Genomic DNA, 16,930 nt, shown 5'->3' on the forward strand with positions numbered 1-16,930 from the left:
ATAAACCTAAGTTTGGTACATACACCACAGTTTTGTTGTGACCTATCTGGTCCTCGAGCAGCCCGACTCAGGAAGGCAGAACGGATTCGGGAGGGGGCGGACCTCGCAGTTCCGGCTGCCCCTCGGATTGGCTGCAGCGGTTGTCAGTTGGGCGCCCCGCCGGGGCCCCGGATGCGCTGAGTGACAGCGGAGAGGTCTCGAGAAGTTTGCTGCACTCCAGCTGCAGCGGAGGCTCAATTCACAGCCTTAATATGAGCCTGGACTGACCTCGGAAAAGGTAAGGATCTCGTCTCCTCCGCGTTTTTCCACTTCGGGGATGCGCCTGCCTTACAGGCCACGTTTATAAAACAATTTTAAAAAATCGCAGACTGTTATTACACGCGTTAACAAATATCAAAGTTGGGTGTGTTTTCTTTAAATACCCCAGAGGAAGTACTGCAGATGACCCGAACTTAAAGATGGAACGGGCTTCTTTGTTTTGCAGTAAACTAGGGGTCAGAAGCATTTTTTTCTGAATCCTTAACTTTAATATCGGAGACCTGAACACCTTGTTTATGGTTGTAGCGAAACACTTTTAAGTCACGTTGGAACTGACGGACAGTTCTCCGTAGCTACTGAGCTCCGTGCCTGGTCATTTTGAAAGCAATTTAGAACCCTGATTTTTTTTATAAATGGCAGTAGGGTATACAGCAATATGCCAATTCCAACTACAACACCAGCCCTTTCCAGGAATGTGTCGCATGTGTGCGGAGCTGCGGTGCGGAAGTGTGAGAAAGTCAGTTAGCTTACTCATTCTGGTGTCGGCTGGGGCTCGTCCCTCGCCCTGCAGCCGGGCTGGGTCGTGATGTGGGGCGGGCAGCCTGCATCGCGGCTCTGGGAAACCTCTGGCTTAGCGTCGCAGGAATCGTCTCCAGAGCTGAGTGCCGGTGTGCTCCGGGGCAGCTCCCGCTCGCCCTTCAGTCCCGGGGCCAGTCCACGGTGTCTGGGTCGGGTCTCTGCTGTAGCTGCGCCGCAGTTCTGCTGTTGCAGGCGGGAGAGCACCCAGACTGCCCAGTTACCAACTCCTGCAAACCTGCAGAGTGAGCCCCCTTTTCATTTTTAAGAATGAGGGCCAATCTCGTGTTACCATAAATAGATACGGAATGTGCTGCTATTCCAAATAGTGGTGTTATGGCTGAAACCCACGGCGAGCGCTGTCTGAGCAGACTGTAGGGAGCTGATTTAGGCGCTGGTGTGAAACCCTTGGTTTTGGGGACCCTGGACAGGCTCCTCCTTGCATTCTCTGCTATATCTGCAGCTTGAAGTCAGTTGGTTGTGTGGGATTAATCTCTTTCCCTTATGCATGTTTCCTCATGCAGGATCAACAAATTGCTTTTTATTCATTGATGCTCCATTTGAAGGTAACATGACAATCGAGGCAGTCTGCTGGTCTCATTTGTCCCAGTTGCAAGTGATGCACCTTGTTTTTCTAGTAAAAAGAGACAAGTATACGTGTCACCCTGGACTGCCAGATTCCGGGCACAATCCTCCTGTTGTTTCTTGCCGGTGACGACATTTGGACACAGTTCGGATCCATTTTTTTGCAAAAAAGTAACCAGCTTCCCAGCCTGAAGCAGCAGGGCCTGGTCCTTCTCCTTCTCCTGTGGACTGAAAGAGGTTGACGTGAGCTCAGGCCACAGGACGAGAAGGTTGTGTTTATCCCCCTGCTGTTCAGCAGCAGCCTGTTCAAGGGGAGCTCTCTGTGCAGTTCCATGCCATTGTACTGAAACGGTCCAAGCAATCTTCAGACGAGACTTCGCCAACAGTCTTGTGTGATATTGCTTGTGCAGATATTGGCCGTCATGGCAAGCTGATGCCCAGAGGAGTCAGAAAGCTTGATTCTGAGGACTGAGCATGAAGCTCCATGAGTATATACAGCTGTAGCCTGCTGTATAAATGTACCAGACATGTAGTCTGTTTGCACAGTTTGATGCATGCTGCAAGGGCTGGGGTCCCTGCTGCAACACGGGGCTCCCAAGCAGACAGAAAGGTGGGGTACAGATTCAGTGGAGGTTCACAGGGCTCTCTCTTAGCTGGCAAACCTTTTGCTCTGTAAATGTACAGTAGGCCGCCTGTGTCTGTCCTTCCCAGTGATCCATTGTAGGCTTGTGCACGTGGCACCAGGCCTGCTGTAGGACGGATCTGGAACTGGCCTCATGGCAGAGGACTGCATGTGGGACAATTGGTCTTGCCTTCCGTATGACAACATGGAAACCGATAAAACTCCTGTTCCACTCCAGGTGGATCCGTGTCGGGTTTTTCCAGCTTCCGACTGAGAACAGAAGCCCTGTGCGTCGGGTTTCACTACGTTACTTTGAACAGATTTGCACATGCAGACGAAATGTGCTGTTTTTTTTCCCCTCATGGGTCCGATGTGCTCTGGGGCCGGCAGCTGGTAAACTCTGGAACGGCTCAAAGTGCTGTGTACTGGGTGTTGGACTGGCTTCCCCGTACTGCACTGAGATCTTTTACACTCAGACTGAAACCTTGCGCAAAGGTCGTGCTGCAGCAGAATTGTGCTGCTCACTTCTGAAGCTCGGCATCCTCCTTCACAAAGAGGAAACTGCAGCTTGTCTCGTCTTGTTAAAACAGTCCCATTGCCTCGTGCCTTCTCGGATGGGCTGTAGGCTCTAACTTGAAGTTTTTGTGTGGTGTAACTTTGTTTCTTGCTTTACCCTGGTGTGCCAACTGTAAGTTCTGTCGGGTAAACAGTTAATTACTGCAGGAGAAAAATAATGCAGGATTGTATGAATCAATTGTAATTGTAGTTTTTAGATCATTAAAAAACTTTATTACTCAGCTGTGAGATCTGCCCAGTACAGCAGCTACAGCTCAGTTCCAGGGTCAGACTGTCTGGATCCTGGAAAAACTCTGGTCACTTCTTTGTCCCTGACTGGGGTGCAGTTTTCTATAATTAAAGCAGCAGAAATACAGCAGGCATGCAGCTCAGGTTTCACAGTTACTCAGCTTTAAGTCGGTGAGATTTTTATTAAGACAATATGGACAGTTTTATTACAGAGGCCATCTGGAGACGGTCCATGTGTTCGCTATTAACCAGGCATTAAAAAATACATCATGCGGGCAAGTTCAGGTTTAAAGTTTTGGTGTAGCAAAGAGCACCTCATTCTCTTATACAGGACGTGTGAAAATTCAGAGCTAGGGCACCGTGTGTAACAGGAGTTGGATAATCTGGAGTGACGTCGGCGCATGTGACTGGTGTGTGTGGAAACAATGAGCTGAGCTGGGAGCGCTCCACAGCAGTGGCCTGTGCAGACCTGCTTGCGCGCTGATGCGGCTCTCAGTTCATCTTCATCTGAAAGGCCTGGACTGAACCCTTCTGTTGGTGTAAACTAGGGAGCTCTCTTGCTTTCAAGCAAAGTCCGATGGCAAAGCAGAGAGTCCAGCAGTTGCGCCGTCAGTAAGTCAGCATGGCGCGGCGGCTCTGGGAGGAGAGTGTCAGAGGTGGCTGGTCTAGTCAGCTGTCTTGCTGGGGTGCGGGGCAGGACAGTGCGAACCAGCGTGCCTCACATCTGTGCACATCTGTGGGAGTGGAGGAGGGGGCACAGACCAAGCGGTCTCGCAGGAAGCACACGGCAGGACCCCCGAAAGCCTTCAAGTGAAGAATCTGCTGGTGTGTGTGAGTTCAAGGAAGTGGGTGATGACTAGATTTCACACTGCAGACTCTCTCTGCGCTTCCTGCCTGCTCTGCCCTGACTTGTAGGGTAAAACCGGAAACGTGTCAAAAGATCATATTCAGTCGGCAGAGTTTTTTTTTTGCCTTCCCCACTTCCACATTTCAATAATCGCACGCTGGCATCGGGTTTTGCAAGAGCTGCGGCGCTCGAGTCGGAAGGCGGGGTGGGCGATGCGCCTGACTGCGGCGCCCGGGCTGGCCCGGGAGCGAGACAGTGCGCCTGGGGTTTGCGAGAGAGTGTGCTGGAGGGGGGGGGGGGTGTTGTCCTGCTCTGTGTCCCCCCCCCCTCAGTGTTGAACAGACAGAGATGGGCTGGATGGGCCTTCTCTCTGGTAGGGACACCAGTGTTCTGAATGTGTGGGTGATGAGGCCCGGGCTTGAACCTGCGACGCTGGCTCCAGATTTGCTTGTCCCTGTCTGGAGCACAGAGCTGTCAATCCCAATCACGTGTTTCAGTCAAGTGATGAAGGAACGAAGGTCTTGTAGCTCAGAGAAACAGCAGCAATGACAGCGAGAGACTTTATTTTTATAGAAAGTTGAAAAGCATCCCGGAGCGTCGGACAGCCCTCCTCTGTTCCCTCTGGAACAGAAGCGAGGAGTGGCTCTGTGCCTGCGGACAGCGGAGAGCCCGCCGAGCGGCCAGCTGCCCTCAGCCCTCTCCTAAATAAAGAACACCAGTGAGCACAAACCAATATTTCAGATGCAAGGAAAGGACTACATTTTTATACAAATACGTTTTTTTTTTTAAAGTCAGTCGATTAAAAGCTCCTCCTCCTAGGTTGTGTGTGCTCCTCCTAACTGTGTGCAGCACTCACGCAGCTCACGCAGGTTAGGTATTGTTTTCTGTCTCTCCCGGGGCGTGGTGACCCAGTTTCTTCTTCAAGAGACTGACGCTGCGCTCGCTGGCTCGTCAAAGCTGTACTGACGGTTCTCCAGACACGCAGCCCAAGCGAGGCGGCAGCCCCCTGGCTCTGCGCCGCCTCTGTCCCTCTTCCGTCCTCTCGGCCGCTCTGGTCAATAGAACTGCACACCCAAGTCAGGTGATTGTCATGATAAAACAGGGACCAGCCTCAGGCAAGCCACGGCATAACTATAACACGATGGTATTTGGTACAGACGAAAACGGAATAATTCAGCACCTGAAATGCTTCAGCTTTTTGGCAGTTCTGTCTTTGGCCAGTAATCTCACTCTGAGCTGTAGAGATCGTCGACAGCCACAGACAGACAGGGAGTTAAAGTAATATAGTATTCTCTGTCTCTACAGGGGTTGAGGGTAGTTGGGGATCCCCCACATCCCCCACTGCTTTCCTGAGGCAGTAGAGTGGGGGCCTGGGTCTGCCCTAATGGGCTACAGCCCATCCGCCATAATATTATTATTAATAATCATAATCATTCTGGACACTCCACTCAAAGCGTTTTACAGGTAATGGGGATCCCCTCCACCAGCACCAGTGTGCAGCCCCACCTGGATGATGCACCAGTCTGCTCCCCACACACCAGCTCTCAGTGGGGAGGAGAGCAGAGTGATGAAGCCAGTTCAGAGAGGGGGATTATTAGGAGGCCATGATGGGTTAAGGCCAGGGGGAAGTTTGCCAGGATGCCGGGGTTACACCCCTACTCTTTTTGAAAGACGCCCTGGGATTTTTAATGCCCGCGGAGAGTCTGGACCTTTTTACAGTATTGTGTCCTCATCACTATACTGGGGCATTAGGACCCACACAGACTGCAGGGTGAGCGCCCCCTACTGCTCCCAATAACACCTCTTCCAGCAGAAGCCGCAGCTTTCCCAGGAGTCTCCCCTCCAGGTCCTGGCCAGGCTCACACCTGCTGGGCTCCAGTGGTGAGTGGCAGGGTGATAATACAATGCAGTAGTGTAGACGACACTCTTGTGTTATGTGCACCTTGTGTCTGAAACACGGTTATTCACCGATTTAATAAATGGCAATGGAAATCTTGTTTCTGAAATTCCCAAGTTTGAGAAAAGGCCAGTAAACTCTGAAGGTGATTTGGCCAACGCACTCATGTGGGAAGGGGTCCGGCGTGGCTGGCAGAGCAGTGCAGAGGCGGTGGACAGGTGCGGGAGGATCTGGAGGCGGAGCCTGTGAGGGGCCCCTGCAGGCCGGTGAGACGGGGCTCGGGTGGGTCGGGGTGCAGGCGTGGGAGCGAGGTGCTCTGTGACGGAGCCTGACCAGCGTCCCGGCGGTGCTTGTGTTTTGCGGGCAGGCGGCCGGCAGGATGTCGATCGAGGTGGAGGCGCTGCTGCAGGAGGCGAAGGAGAGCATCGAGGCGGCGCAGAACTACAGGAGCGAGCTGCAGCTGCGCCTGCAGGGGCTCGTCCAGGCGCGCAAACAGGTAAGAACAGGTGTGCGAACAGGCGCGCAAACAGGCAAGAACAGGCAAGAACAGGCAAGAACAGGCAAGAACAGGCAAGAACAGGCAAGAACAGGTGCGCAAACAGGCGCGCAAACAGGCAAGAACAGGCAAGAACAGGCGTGCAAACAGGCGTGCAAACAGGCAAGAACAGGCAAGAACAGGCAAGAACAGGCGCGCAAACAGGCGCGCAAAAAGGCAAGAACAGGCGCGCAAACAGGCAAGAACAGGCGCGCAAACAGGCAAGAACAGGCAAGAACAGGCGCGCAAACAGGCAAGAACAGGCGCGCAAACAGGCAAGAACAGGCGCGCAAACAGGCGCGCAAACAGGCAAGAACAGGCGCGCAAACAGGCAAGAACAGGCGCGCAAACAGGCGCGCAAACAGGCAAGAACAGGTGCGCAAACAGGCAAGAACAGGTGTGAGAGAAACAGGTGTGAGAGGAAGAGGTAAGAACAGGTGTGACAGAGGATCCACTGTCTGAGAACACATTAATGCATAGCTAAGAGCCTGAAAGTGAACAGTGTACTTGCTAAGCTAAATCTGGAGTATTTCTGACCTTTCTGGTCTCCATGCTATAAAGAGATGTAGATACTGTATATGTCCACACATGGGCCGCAAGATTAATAACTGGCCTTAAGGAGTCTGAAATAGAGGAACTTGATGTTCTCACTCTCAGTAGAAGATATCGAGAGGTTTGATAGAGGTTTTCAAAATCTTTATGGGTTCCTGTTTTTGTTTCGAATTATGATGGGGAGCAGAACTCGAGGCCATGAGTGAGAGTGGTTTACGGTTCACGATTCTTCACAGACGCTCGTAAATTCGAGACTTAGGGCTGCCTGGAGCAGAATACTGGGATGCACTGTGCAGGCGGAGAGGCTGGGATTTTCCCCCGGTGCAGAGAGATCAAGGCCGAGCAGCGAGGGGCAGTGAGCGTGCAGGCCCGCGGAGCCGCCCCACCCGTCCCGGGACTGCCTGTCCCTGGTGGTGCAGGCCTGAGCCAGAGCTGGAGCCGTGCATGAGGATGTCCCTCCCATCCCCCTCATCATCACCGCGAGCTTCCTCCCACTCCACCAGCCCGCTGTAAACAATACTGTTATTTCCTGCTCCTCTTAAGGGACACCAGATGGGAGTCTGGTGAATAAGAAACAGTTCGGCTCTTCCCTCAACCCCACTGCTGTCTTTGAGGGGCTGGCCACGTGCTGGCTGCATCGCGCCACGCTGCGCTGCGATTGGACCTGCCCGCGCTGCCGCACTTGAGCGGCCGTCCTGTTCTTTAAGACGCAGTGCTGCACTCGCAGCCTTCCGAGCAGCGTCCGCAGGCTGCTCCTGCACCAGGTGAGCCGCCCGCTGCTGTCTGTCACGGCAGGGGGCCCGGAGCCACTCCCACATTTCTGAGCGGACTGCCGAGGAGCTCAGGCCTCGATCACGTAAACGGAGTCCACAGTAAGGAAAACATTTCTGGATCCTGAACGGGTCAGTCTAGCGAATCCAAATATTCCCCACGGGGGGGCTTCCTGCCTGCAGCAGCTCTCCGGCAGGCAGAGTGACCGCCACCGGCAGGCCGGCTGCTCCCAGCTAAATCGTTTCTCTTTCCACCCAGAAAGCTGTCAGATATTCCAGCACATTGCAATGGGGTAATGAAGAGCGTCGAACCTTCCTGCAGGAATGTGTGGTGTTTTCCTCAGTTATGGGCTTTTATTGCACTTGAATCAAATCCTCGTGTCTCGCCTGTTCCTCAGTTCCATGCTTGTCTGCTCTGTGTCTCATGTGGGTTTCAGTTTCCTGCAGAGGGGGGCTCTGTCTCTCCCTGTCTGCTGAGAGCCCTGCAAGTGTGATAAGGCCCTGTAATAACACAGCTGTCCTGCCTGCTCCAGCAGCGCTGTGTCTGTCAGTATCTCCCTGGCAGGGCCCTGCGGGACTGTCGGCGCACTGCTCCTGAAATAGCAGCGCAGAGTGAGGTCACTTGCTCTGCCGACGCAGGGGAAATGAGGAAGCTCTTATGTTCTCGCTGAAGTGTAAGATAATTACAGGAACAGTGACATGAGCCTCCACATTAGTGTCTGAAGCACTGCTGTCTGGGGACTGAATCAGATATTCTGTGGTTTTATTTACCTCCTGATTCCTATCAGTTCAAAAGTTTGGACTTTTTCTTTGGGGAGGTGGTTGAGGGGGACACTGAGTGTGATCTTCATCCAGTCCTTCGCTCGGTTCTGCCGACAAGCCCCGATGTCAGCAGACAAAATGGCACAGCCGGGAGCGGGCGGCTCACCGCTGCACCTCTCAGTCCGGCGCCCAGGCCGCCAGCGAAGAGCGGACGTGTCTCATTCTGAGAAACACCGCTTCCTGGGGAGGAGTCAGGCCTCTCACTGAGAGCCAGACAGCTTCCTGTTTGATAGGTCGTTGACACTTTGAGATGTTACTGCCTGGGTGTTTGTGGGCACCTGCAGCTGGCATCTGCGTTTCCTCCACAGCAGCGGGCAGACCTCAGAAGTTCACAGCTTAGATTTAAAACTGTAGTTTCACGTGCTTGGTTTTTTCCCTTTTATTCCAGTCCGGGCCTGAAAGATTTGTGTTTTGGGAAATTGATGTTCTGGAGAGCCCAGTCTCAGGTTGTGGGTTCGAATCCCAGGGGGAACATTGCTGTTGTGCCCTTGAGCAAGGCCCTGCAATCACAAGTTCCCAGCTACAGAAATGGCTGTCAGGTCCGACGTGACTGGGCAGCTTGTTCCACACTCCCACCGCTCTTTGTATACAGTAATGCCTCCCGTCCTGGCTTGAGAGAAGCCAGGCTGGTAGGTCTGATGTGGCTGGGCAGCTTGTTCCGCACCGCCACCACCGCCCCTTGACCCGCTGCGGTTCTGCCTGTTCCAGATCCGGGGCAGCGCCACGCAGACCCGGGAGGTGCTGAAGCAGCACTTCCAGGAGCTGCAGGGGTCAGTGAGCCGGCTGCTGGGCGAGCGGCTGGCTGAGCTGCTGCGCGAGGTGGACGCCATCGAGCAGGAGAGCGTGCGGCCGCTGGACGACTGCCAGAAGCTGATCGAGAACGGCGTGAGCACCGCCGACGAGCTGCTGAGGGAGGGTCAGTACGCCACACTCACGCACTCGATGGGCACACAGGACCCAGTACGGATCAATGCACAGCCCAGCTCTAGAGGGTCCAGTCCCAGTCCCACAGAGTCAGTGTGTCTGCAGGGGGTCCAGTCCTGGTCCCGCTGGGTCAGTGTGTCTGCAGGGGGTCCAGTCCCGGTCATACAGGGTCAGTGTGTCTGCAGGTGTCCAGTCCCAGTCCTGCAGGGTCAGTGTGTCTGCAGGGGGTCCAGTCCCGGTCCCGCAGGGTCAGGGTGTTTGCAGGGGGTCCAGTCCCGGTCCCGCTGTACTGGACTCTACTGTATGTCCAACACTGCTGCAGGCTGAAGAGGCAGGAGCTGCTGCTCCAGGCCCATGTGTTTTACTCTCCTGCTCCTGGTGGAGCTGTGATCTCACCTGGCGAAGGTGACGATTGCCTCGATGCCTCTCCCTGCCACAGGTGAGGCCGCTCTGCGCTGTGGGATTGGAGAGAAGGATGACAAGCTGGGCAGCTTCACGAAGAAGGCTCTGCAGATCCAGCTGGACAGGTGAGGGACTGGCACTCAATAGAGAGAGCACTGTGGGGACGCTGTACTGATCAATCCAGCGTGAACTCCAGAGTCAGTGGATGTTAATAATAATTATAATTCCTTACACTTATATAGTCCTTCTCTGGACACTCCACTCAAAGCGCTTTACAGGTAATGGGGATCCCCTCCATCCCCACCAGTGTGCAGCTCTCAGTGGGGAGGAGAGCAGAGTGATTGAGCCAGTTCAGAGATGGGGATTATTAGGAGGCCATGATTGGTAAAGGCCAGGGGTAAATTTGTCCAGGACACTGGAGTAACACCCCTACTCTTTTCGAGAAACACCCTGGGATGTTTAATGACCACATAGAGTCAGGACCTCGGTTTTACGTCTCATCTGAAGGACGGCGCCTTTTTACAGTAGAGTGTCCCCGTCACTATACTGGGGCATTAGGACCTACACAGACTGCAGGGTGAGCGCCCCCTGCTGGCCCCACTAACCCCTCTTCCAACAGCAGCCTTAGTTGTTATATGAATAGAGGAACAGGGAGAACTGCCACGGGCTCATGTCATGTTTTACGGGCCTCTGCCTCTTCTAATCGCTGTACCGCGGCTCGGTGTGGGAACAGGCTTGATGTTGCCTCCTGCCCATTTGCTTTCCTCCCGCGCTCTCTCTGCCAGCTTGCCCGAGGTGCCCTCGCTTGTGGAGGTGCCCTGCTTGTCGGCCCAGCTGGACGACTCCCTGCTCCCGGGCGTGAAGGAGAGGATCTTCAGCCACGGCAGCGTGGCCTCGCACCCCCCCGTCCAGATCGACGAGCTGGTGGAGCGGCCGGGGGGCATCCTGGTGCGCTGGTGCAAGGTGAGAGCCCATGTCAGGGCCGGGTGCCATTCGGTAACGAGCAGGGGAGCAGGAGGCAGGAGCTGCAGGACCCACGGGAGCACCACGCGCTCTACAGATCTGGTGCTGCTTGATTCCAGGGGTTTTAATCTCACGGGTGAACTTGACTGGGGCCGGAGTTCGCTCCCGGCGGCTGCGTCTCCTCACGCTTCTCTCGCCCCTCGCAGGTGGACGACGACTTTGTGGCCCAGGACTACCGCCTGCAGTACCGGAGGGGCGCGGCCGGCCAGTACGAGGAGGCCTACATCGGGAAGGAGACGGAGTTCATCGTGCTGCACATCGACCCGCACACCGACTACCTGTTCCGCGTGTGCGCCAGGGGAGACGGGAGGCGCGAGTGGAGCCCCTGGAGCATCCCGCAGACCGCCTGCACCACCCTGGCGCCTCATGGTACGGCCCCCTCCCGCCTGCAGGTGGCGGCGATGCCCACCTTCTCCACGCGGCAGCCAGGGGTGCTTACCTGTAGCATTCTGGGATGGTGATACTTTTGGTTTGCAGTGTAAAAATATAAATAAGAATGTGATCTGCTTTCCTGCATTTCAAAAAATAAATAATACTTTAAACTAACAGCTTTTTTACATAGTCAAGCACCAACATGGCTGAAATCAAAGCAAGATGATCATACTATTACCTGTGATGCAGTACAGTACGTTACAGTATTATGCACCTTATATGTAATAGTAGGAGAATAACTTGGTTTGGTTTTGTTTCCCCTTTTCTTATGCTAAAGGCCCAACTACAAGACCTACAGAACTAAAGAAAATATACAGCTCATGTCCTGATTGGTCTGCTGGTTGTTTCCGTTTGTCTGCAATGTTATCCGTTTCTTGAACTCAAAACTGCAGCATTTGAGATTGTAAATATTTCTGAAAAGGATCTAAATAAATTACAATGCTTTTCTCCTAAACAGACATGGATTTCTTAAAAACAACAATTATAGTCTAAAAGAAGGTGGGAAAACAAAGAATAGAAAACCAGATGCACTACTTATAGACCTCTGTCACTACAAAATGTGAACCACAAAGGGTTCGTGTAGGTAGCATTGTTCCTGCAGTTTCTTATCTTCCTTACATTACAGACCACTATCAGTGCAGAGTCGCGTCTACTCTGGTGCACATCTGTATAGTTGTAATTAATGACGGAAGTGAATTCTGGATAGTGGTGACTGTCTTGTAGCTGTTACTCAGTAGTGATATTGGTCTGTAGTTAAGGAAGCCGCTGACCTTGGTGCATCTCCTCTGTGCAGAGTGGCGCGTGGGCAGCGAGGGATACAGCCTGAGCAGCCGGAGGAACATCGCCCTGAGGAACGACATGCCGCCTGCCCGAGCCGGCGTTCTGTACTCCAGCTCCCCGACCTACTTCTGCGGACAGACCCTCACCTTCAGGTGGGTCTGCTGTCACTCCCGGCGTGTGTACTGTGACGTGCAGGGGTGCAGTCCAGCGGAGTTTATAGGGAGCTTTAAATGGACAACAGGCTGAGTTCTGGGGAGCACAGCATGTTGAACTAATTTAGCAAGGAGTTAGATGAAGTTTAGCAGAGCTCCTGTGGCCCAAAGTCTGGAAGATACCTCTGGTTATCAAGGACTGGGGCAGCAGAGCCCTGACATAGGCCGTGCGTTTCAGAGAGAAGTTCATTCTGTTGTAATCTCCTAGACATGAGCTAGCTTTGTGTACCTTCTCACATCCATGCTGTGACATTATCATTATTATCATTGTGGGTGCTGGACTAGGTGGCTGGCATTGGAGAATTATGAGAAGATGACTGCATGTTCCAGTATACAGGAAATCTGAAGTGATTTGCGTCGGATTTAGGGGAGAGAATAAACAGAAACTCCTCTTTAGGCAAGGATGGCATTTCCAGGCATGAGGCTGTAGCGTCAGTCAGCTGAAAGTGCAGACTGGAGCTCGTCTCGATGTCGCCTTTCTTACGGCTCCCAATTCATTCCCTGCAGGATTGTGAGCGCCGGGCAGCCAGACCGGCGTGACAGCGTGGGCGTGTGTGTGGACTGCCCGGACGGACAGGACTCGCTGCAGAGAGACAAGGCAGTCTGCATTTCCACCAGCGGTGAGCTGTGGCTCTGACCTCTGACCTTTGACCCTCAGACAGCCCCTGTTCTCCTCACTCCCCTCCGCCAGTCCCCGTCCCCTGACATTTGATCAGATCCCACCAGCTCCCTTCTCCCTGCTCCCTGCAGAGCTGGGAGAGCTGCATGAAGGCCTCCTCTTTCCCATCTACTACTGCAGCGCTGTGATGATGTGACAGTTGCCAGAGTGCGCCAGTCTGCTCCCCACACACCAGCTCTCAGTGGGGAGGAGAACAGAGTGATGAAGGCAGTTCAGAGATGGGGATTATTAGGAGGCCATGATTGGTAAAAGCCAGGGGGAAATTTGGCCAGGAAGAGAAACACCCTGTTCTCATCACTATACTGGGGTATTAGGACCCACAAAGACTGCAGGGTGAGCGCCCCCTGCTGGCCCTTCTAACACCTCTTCCAGCAGCAGCCTTAGCTTTCCCAGGAGTCTCCAATCCAGGTACTGGCCAGGCTCACACCTGCTTACGTGTGATTAAGCCACCAAAAATTAAAACAAGGGATCTCATTAAAGCAGCCATATTCTTCCAGTGAATTCCGAGCTGGTTTTTCCCCTTAAGTAACCCTCCTGCTAATGCCCCCCCAGGTGCTGTGTTTGTGAACGGCAAGGAGATGACCAACCAGCTGCCCGCGGTCACCGTTGGGTCTGCCGTGACCTTTGACATGGAAGTTGTTAGCCTGTTTCCTGTGAACAACAACATCAGCGACGGGGGGAACTTCAAACTACGAGTTACGATTGGCTCGGGCAACAGGGAGGTAGTGTTTGACTGGGTCCTGGATCAGGGAGTGGACTGCCTGTCTTTTGGATGTTCGTTTACCTACCCGGGATGGAAGGTGTTGGTGTTCTGATCCGGGTGGGGCAGAGCTGCAGCATGGCTTTCTCCAGAGACTTAGCAGGCTGGAATGAAACAGGTCGGGCCACGTGGTTATGCTAACTGGGGCCTTAGGATTGTCATACACAATCCTACCATAGATTCAGTGAGTATCAGTTGACACAAATCGTGGACTTTTTTAGTTAAAATTCATGTATTGTGTCCAGTAAGTGAAATCCTCAGAACCATTTAACTAATCCCCTGTTGCTCTGATCAGCTGAACTTCATTTCTGGGACTTTGTCAAGCGTCTCTGAAGGTCACTTGACCCAGCCAGCGGGTTCTGCAGTCCGATGGGCTTCAGACCCAATCCCTATTAACACACTGCCTTCCCACAATGTCCTGCACCTCGTGCAAATTTGAATAATGAACATGGCCGACATTCCTCTACCTACACTGTGTCCTCCGAATGACACTTGACAGATTAATCAATGCTCAGCAATCTCCAGGGGGAAAAACTGATTAATAATGTCAGGGATTAATAATAATAAACCGAAACAGGTTGCCTTAGCCAAGAGTAGAGAAGTCATACTGCACGCCTCCTCAGTTCATGTCTCAAGGAGCTGAGAGGAATGGTCTCAGGCAAGATGCAAGAAACCCAACTCTTCGTTTTTTACTTCGTCTTTTTTTGCTGAGACAATCTTAAAAACCTTAGCGTTGAACTTCAGTTGTGAAAGTGGAGGCCGGAGGGCTGTGGGGACCCCTGGTGTCCAGAGAGGTGCCTCCAGCTGTCTGCGGCAGCCGCCTGCTCCCTCGCTCACAGAGCTCCGCTCGGCCGATCGCACACCTGCAGGGAGACGGCCTGCCTGAGAGATGTGACTTCTTTACTGGCGAAGTGTTCTGTTGGAAAAGTTTTGAAAGATTAAATGGTGAAGACACTTTTCGATCTATGAGCCAAACGTGCTACCATTATGATATATTTAACTTAACCAGAGAGAAAGAATTTTAGTCAATGGTTTACAGTTGTGACAAGATAATGCTAAGAATAAATATTGGATTTTTAAGGTCGCGTTCCTTTTTAGAACACGCGTCCTCCTCTTGTCGTGATTTATATTAATCTTTAGTAGGAAAATACGCCTTTACTGAAAGCTAGATATACCATATGGTCGCCTCCTGTCTGTAACCTTTCTTAAATATATACAGGTACGTCAGGAAATTTAGTCTCCACTTGATGTGAATAATCTAGTATTTCCAGCAATGGATATGTAACTCCTTGCCACTCGTCTCTCGTCATGTAATGAGAAACAGTTTTCCTCGGTATAATCTCCCACCCTGCTTGAATATAGTGCCTTTGATTGATTTCTGGAGGCTCTTTGCCCAAGACCCCAGAACAGGTACTGAGCTCGCGTGCGGAGCAAGAGCTCTCCAGTGGGTCAGTATTAGCTGGAGGAGTTACAAAGCAGGTGCTGCCTGTGCTCGTCCCAGGACCTCACCTGTGCTGCCTTCTTGTTTCATTGTGAACTGGGCTTGTTTTTTTACCAAAGATATTTTAATATTTTATTAATTAAAAGGCTCTTTTTATCTTTCCTCTTCTTTATAGTCAACTTTTAATTGGATGGAAAAAACAATTCTAAGTCATACAGTGTCTCTCTCTTTTCGTATCCCCTGTTACTCTTCTCTTCTCTGGGGATGCAGGGGCTGAGAATTTTCTTTTTTGAGCTTTTTTACTTTGTTCTGGATGTTTGAATAAGGCAAGTAGGGAACAATAAAGCAAGTAGCATCACCGTATCAGAGCCTTACAAACAGTCACGTTTAAAGAAAGAGCCGAACTCGAAAATAAAAATGCATTTTCCCAAGTGCGGACGGATGGTAGTAGCTACAGTACTTGGCGGATGTACCGTACGTGTGATGTCTCCCTGTGAAGAAAAGGTAGAAGACCGTTTCCTCTTTCCTCGTGCAAAGCTGAGCCCCGGTTGTTAATGTGGAGCCCCTGGAGCGGTTTCCTGCCGTGTGGGTGTAATGGCGACCAAGGGGTTTTGCTGACTGATGTGGAAAGAACCATCTGAATGCCTGAACGAGCAGGTACTGATTGTCCCAGCGAGACCGGCCTCTTCGTCTCCTGGAGGTCAGGTCCGAGGGGGAGACGCGCATTTTCTTCTTAAGGTTTCTTCTCGAGCGCCTCTCCCATTTCGCACGGCTGGAATCTAGGGTACACATTTGCCCGAAAACAGAGGGCTCTTGCTGCCCTGTCTTGAATGGGTGCATTGAGCACAGTTAAACTACACTTTTCTGCTTAGATCAGGCTCTTTCTGCTATATGGCAATCGCACGTTTTTCCCCACTTCAAAGCCCGCTATCGCTGTGAGGTTACAGACTGTGCCTCTTTATACAGAAACCTCTAGAAAATGTGACTTCATTATGACTTAGAACATGTTTTCCTCTGGGATGACATACCTCATTGTTGCCTATGCCTAAACATGCATTTTATTTCTTGCAACATATGAAAGCTACAGAATGCAGGTTTCAATTTTTTTTGCAAATTGATTTGTATGCTTGTTGTTACACCTTAAGTGACATGTTGTAATAAATTCTTGGAATACAATAAAGACATTTGCAGACTGAGAGGTTTAAAGGATATTTTTAAATACAAAAACCAGTTCAGTGATTTGTTATTTTTGGCTGGTTACTACTCTTGTGATTATAATCAAGAATCCTTGTTTAGATTTAGCCTTTAAAAGTGCTCATATTTAAATCCATTAAATTTTTTTGTATAAGAATCATCAGGAAACTAAAAGTATAGATTTATACCACATTGATGTATTAATGCAAGTGGAGTTTAATGTACTAATGAGGGAGAATGTGATAATTTCACAAACTTTATTCAATCAGCTCTGTTTAGCCAAGCTGCAATATGCTTTTTCAAGTCTCTTGAAAGTCTCTGCCATTCCATCATGATGAACAATTCCAGACACATGTGGATGTTTGCAGCGGTTTCTGAATCCTGCAGTACACACACACCTCTCACCTCTGGATTTCATTGCAATGGAGCTCAAACCCACTGAACAGCTTTCAGCACCAAGGACATTAACCTGTCAACTGTCCTTTCCAGGCTGGTGAGAAAGACTGTCTCTTAAGTGTTCTTAGCGCCAAACAGACCCAATGTATCAGTTCCACCAAGTGAAACCCAACATCGAGCACTGGTTTCGTAATTTCTAATCTTTTACTAAAAACTAGAGTTTTAAGAATACAAGCAAAGTGTTCAATTTAACAGGCGGATGTGCCACAGTGGAGGTGGATTGAAAAAGGACAGAGGTCGTCCAAGACCAGGGTGGGACAACAGGGCTTCCTGTAAAACTGTTCCTACTGTCACTGCTCTTCCTCTCCAGCTTGTAAAACAAGCTGACCAAGACCTTATTACCCAGAAGTCATTCAAAC

The 16,930-nt window shown here is 51.5% G+C and overlaps 1 protein-coding gene across 1 annotated transcript; it reads left to right on the forward strand.

The window, feature by feature from the left end:
- Nucleotides 1-148: 148 nt before the first annotated feature.
- On the forward strand, nucleotides 149-16,116 carry crlf3 (cytokine receptor like factor 3). Its single transcript, XM_088927731.1, has 9 exons — nucleotides 149-277; nucleotides 5,957-6,085; nucleotides 8,977-9,184; nucleotides 9,632-9,719; nucleotides 10,380-10,557; nucleotides 10,764-10,986; nucleotides 11,843-11,981; nucleotides 12,549-12,661; nucleotides 13,273-16,116. Exons 2-9 carry the CDS (start codon nucleotides 5,969-5,971, stop codon nucleotides 13,533-13,535), a joined length of 1,329 nt encoding a protein of 442 aa, XP_088783857.1. The 5' UTR covers nucleotides 149-277; nucleotides 5,957-5,968; the 3' UTR covers nucleotides 13,536-16,116.
- The last annotated feature ends 814 nt before the right edge of the window (nucleotides 16,117-16,930 follow it).

The sequence above is a fragment of the Atractosteus spatula genome, chromosome 11 (genome assembly GCF_055471065.1).
Source record: "Atractosteus spatula isolate fAtrSpa1 chromosome 11, fAtrSpa1.hap1, whole genome shotgun sequence".
Lineage (NCBI taxonomy): Eukaryota > Metazoa > Chordata > Actinopteri > Semionotiformes > Lepisosteidae > Atractosteus > Atractosteus spatula.

What these genes read in the sequence shown, in the direction of transcription:
- crlf3 (XM_088927731.1), top strand. Translation starts at nt 5,969, where the DNA reads ATGTCGATCGAGGTGGAGGCGCTGCTGCAGGAGGCGAAGGAGAGCATC. An exon ending in CTGCAGATCCAGCTGGACAG is followed by an intron (nt 9,720 to 10,379) that starts GTGAGGGACTGG and finishes TCTCTCTGCCAG; the next exon opens with CTTGCCCGAGGTGCCCTCGC. An exon ending in AGTCTGCATTTCCACCAGCG is followed by an intron (nt 12,662 to 13,272) that starts GTGAGCTGTGGC and finishes ATGCCCCCCCAG; the next exon opens with GTGCTGTGTTTGTGAACGGC.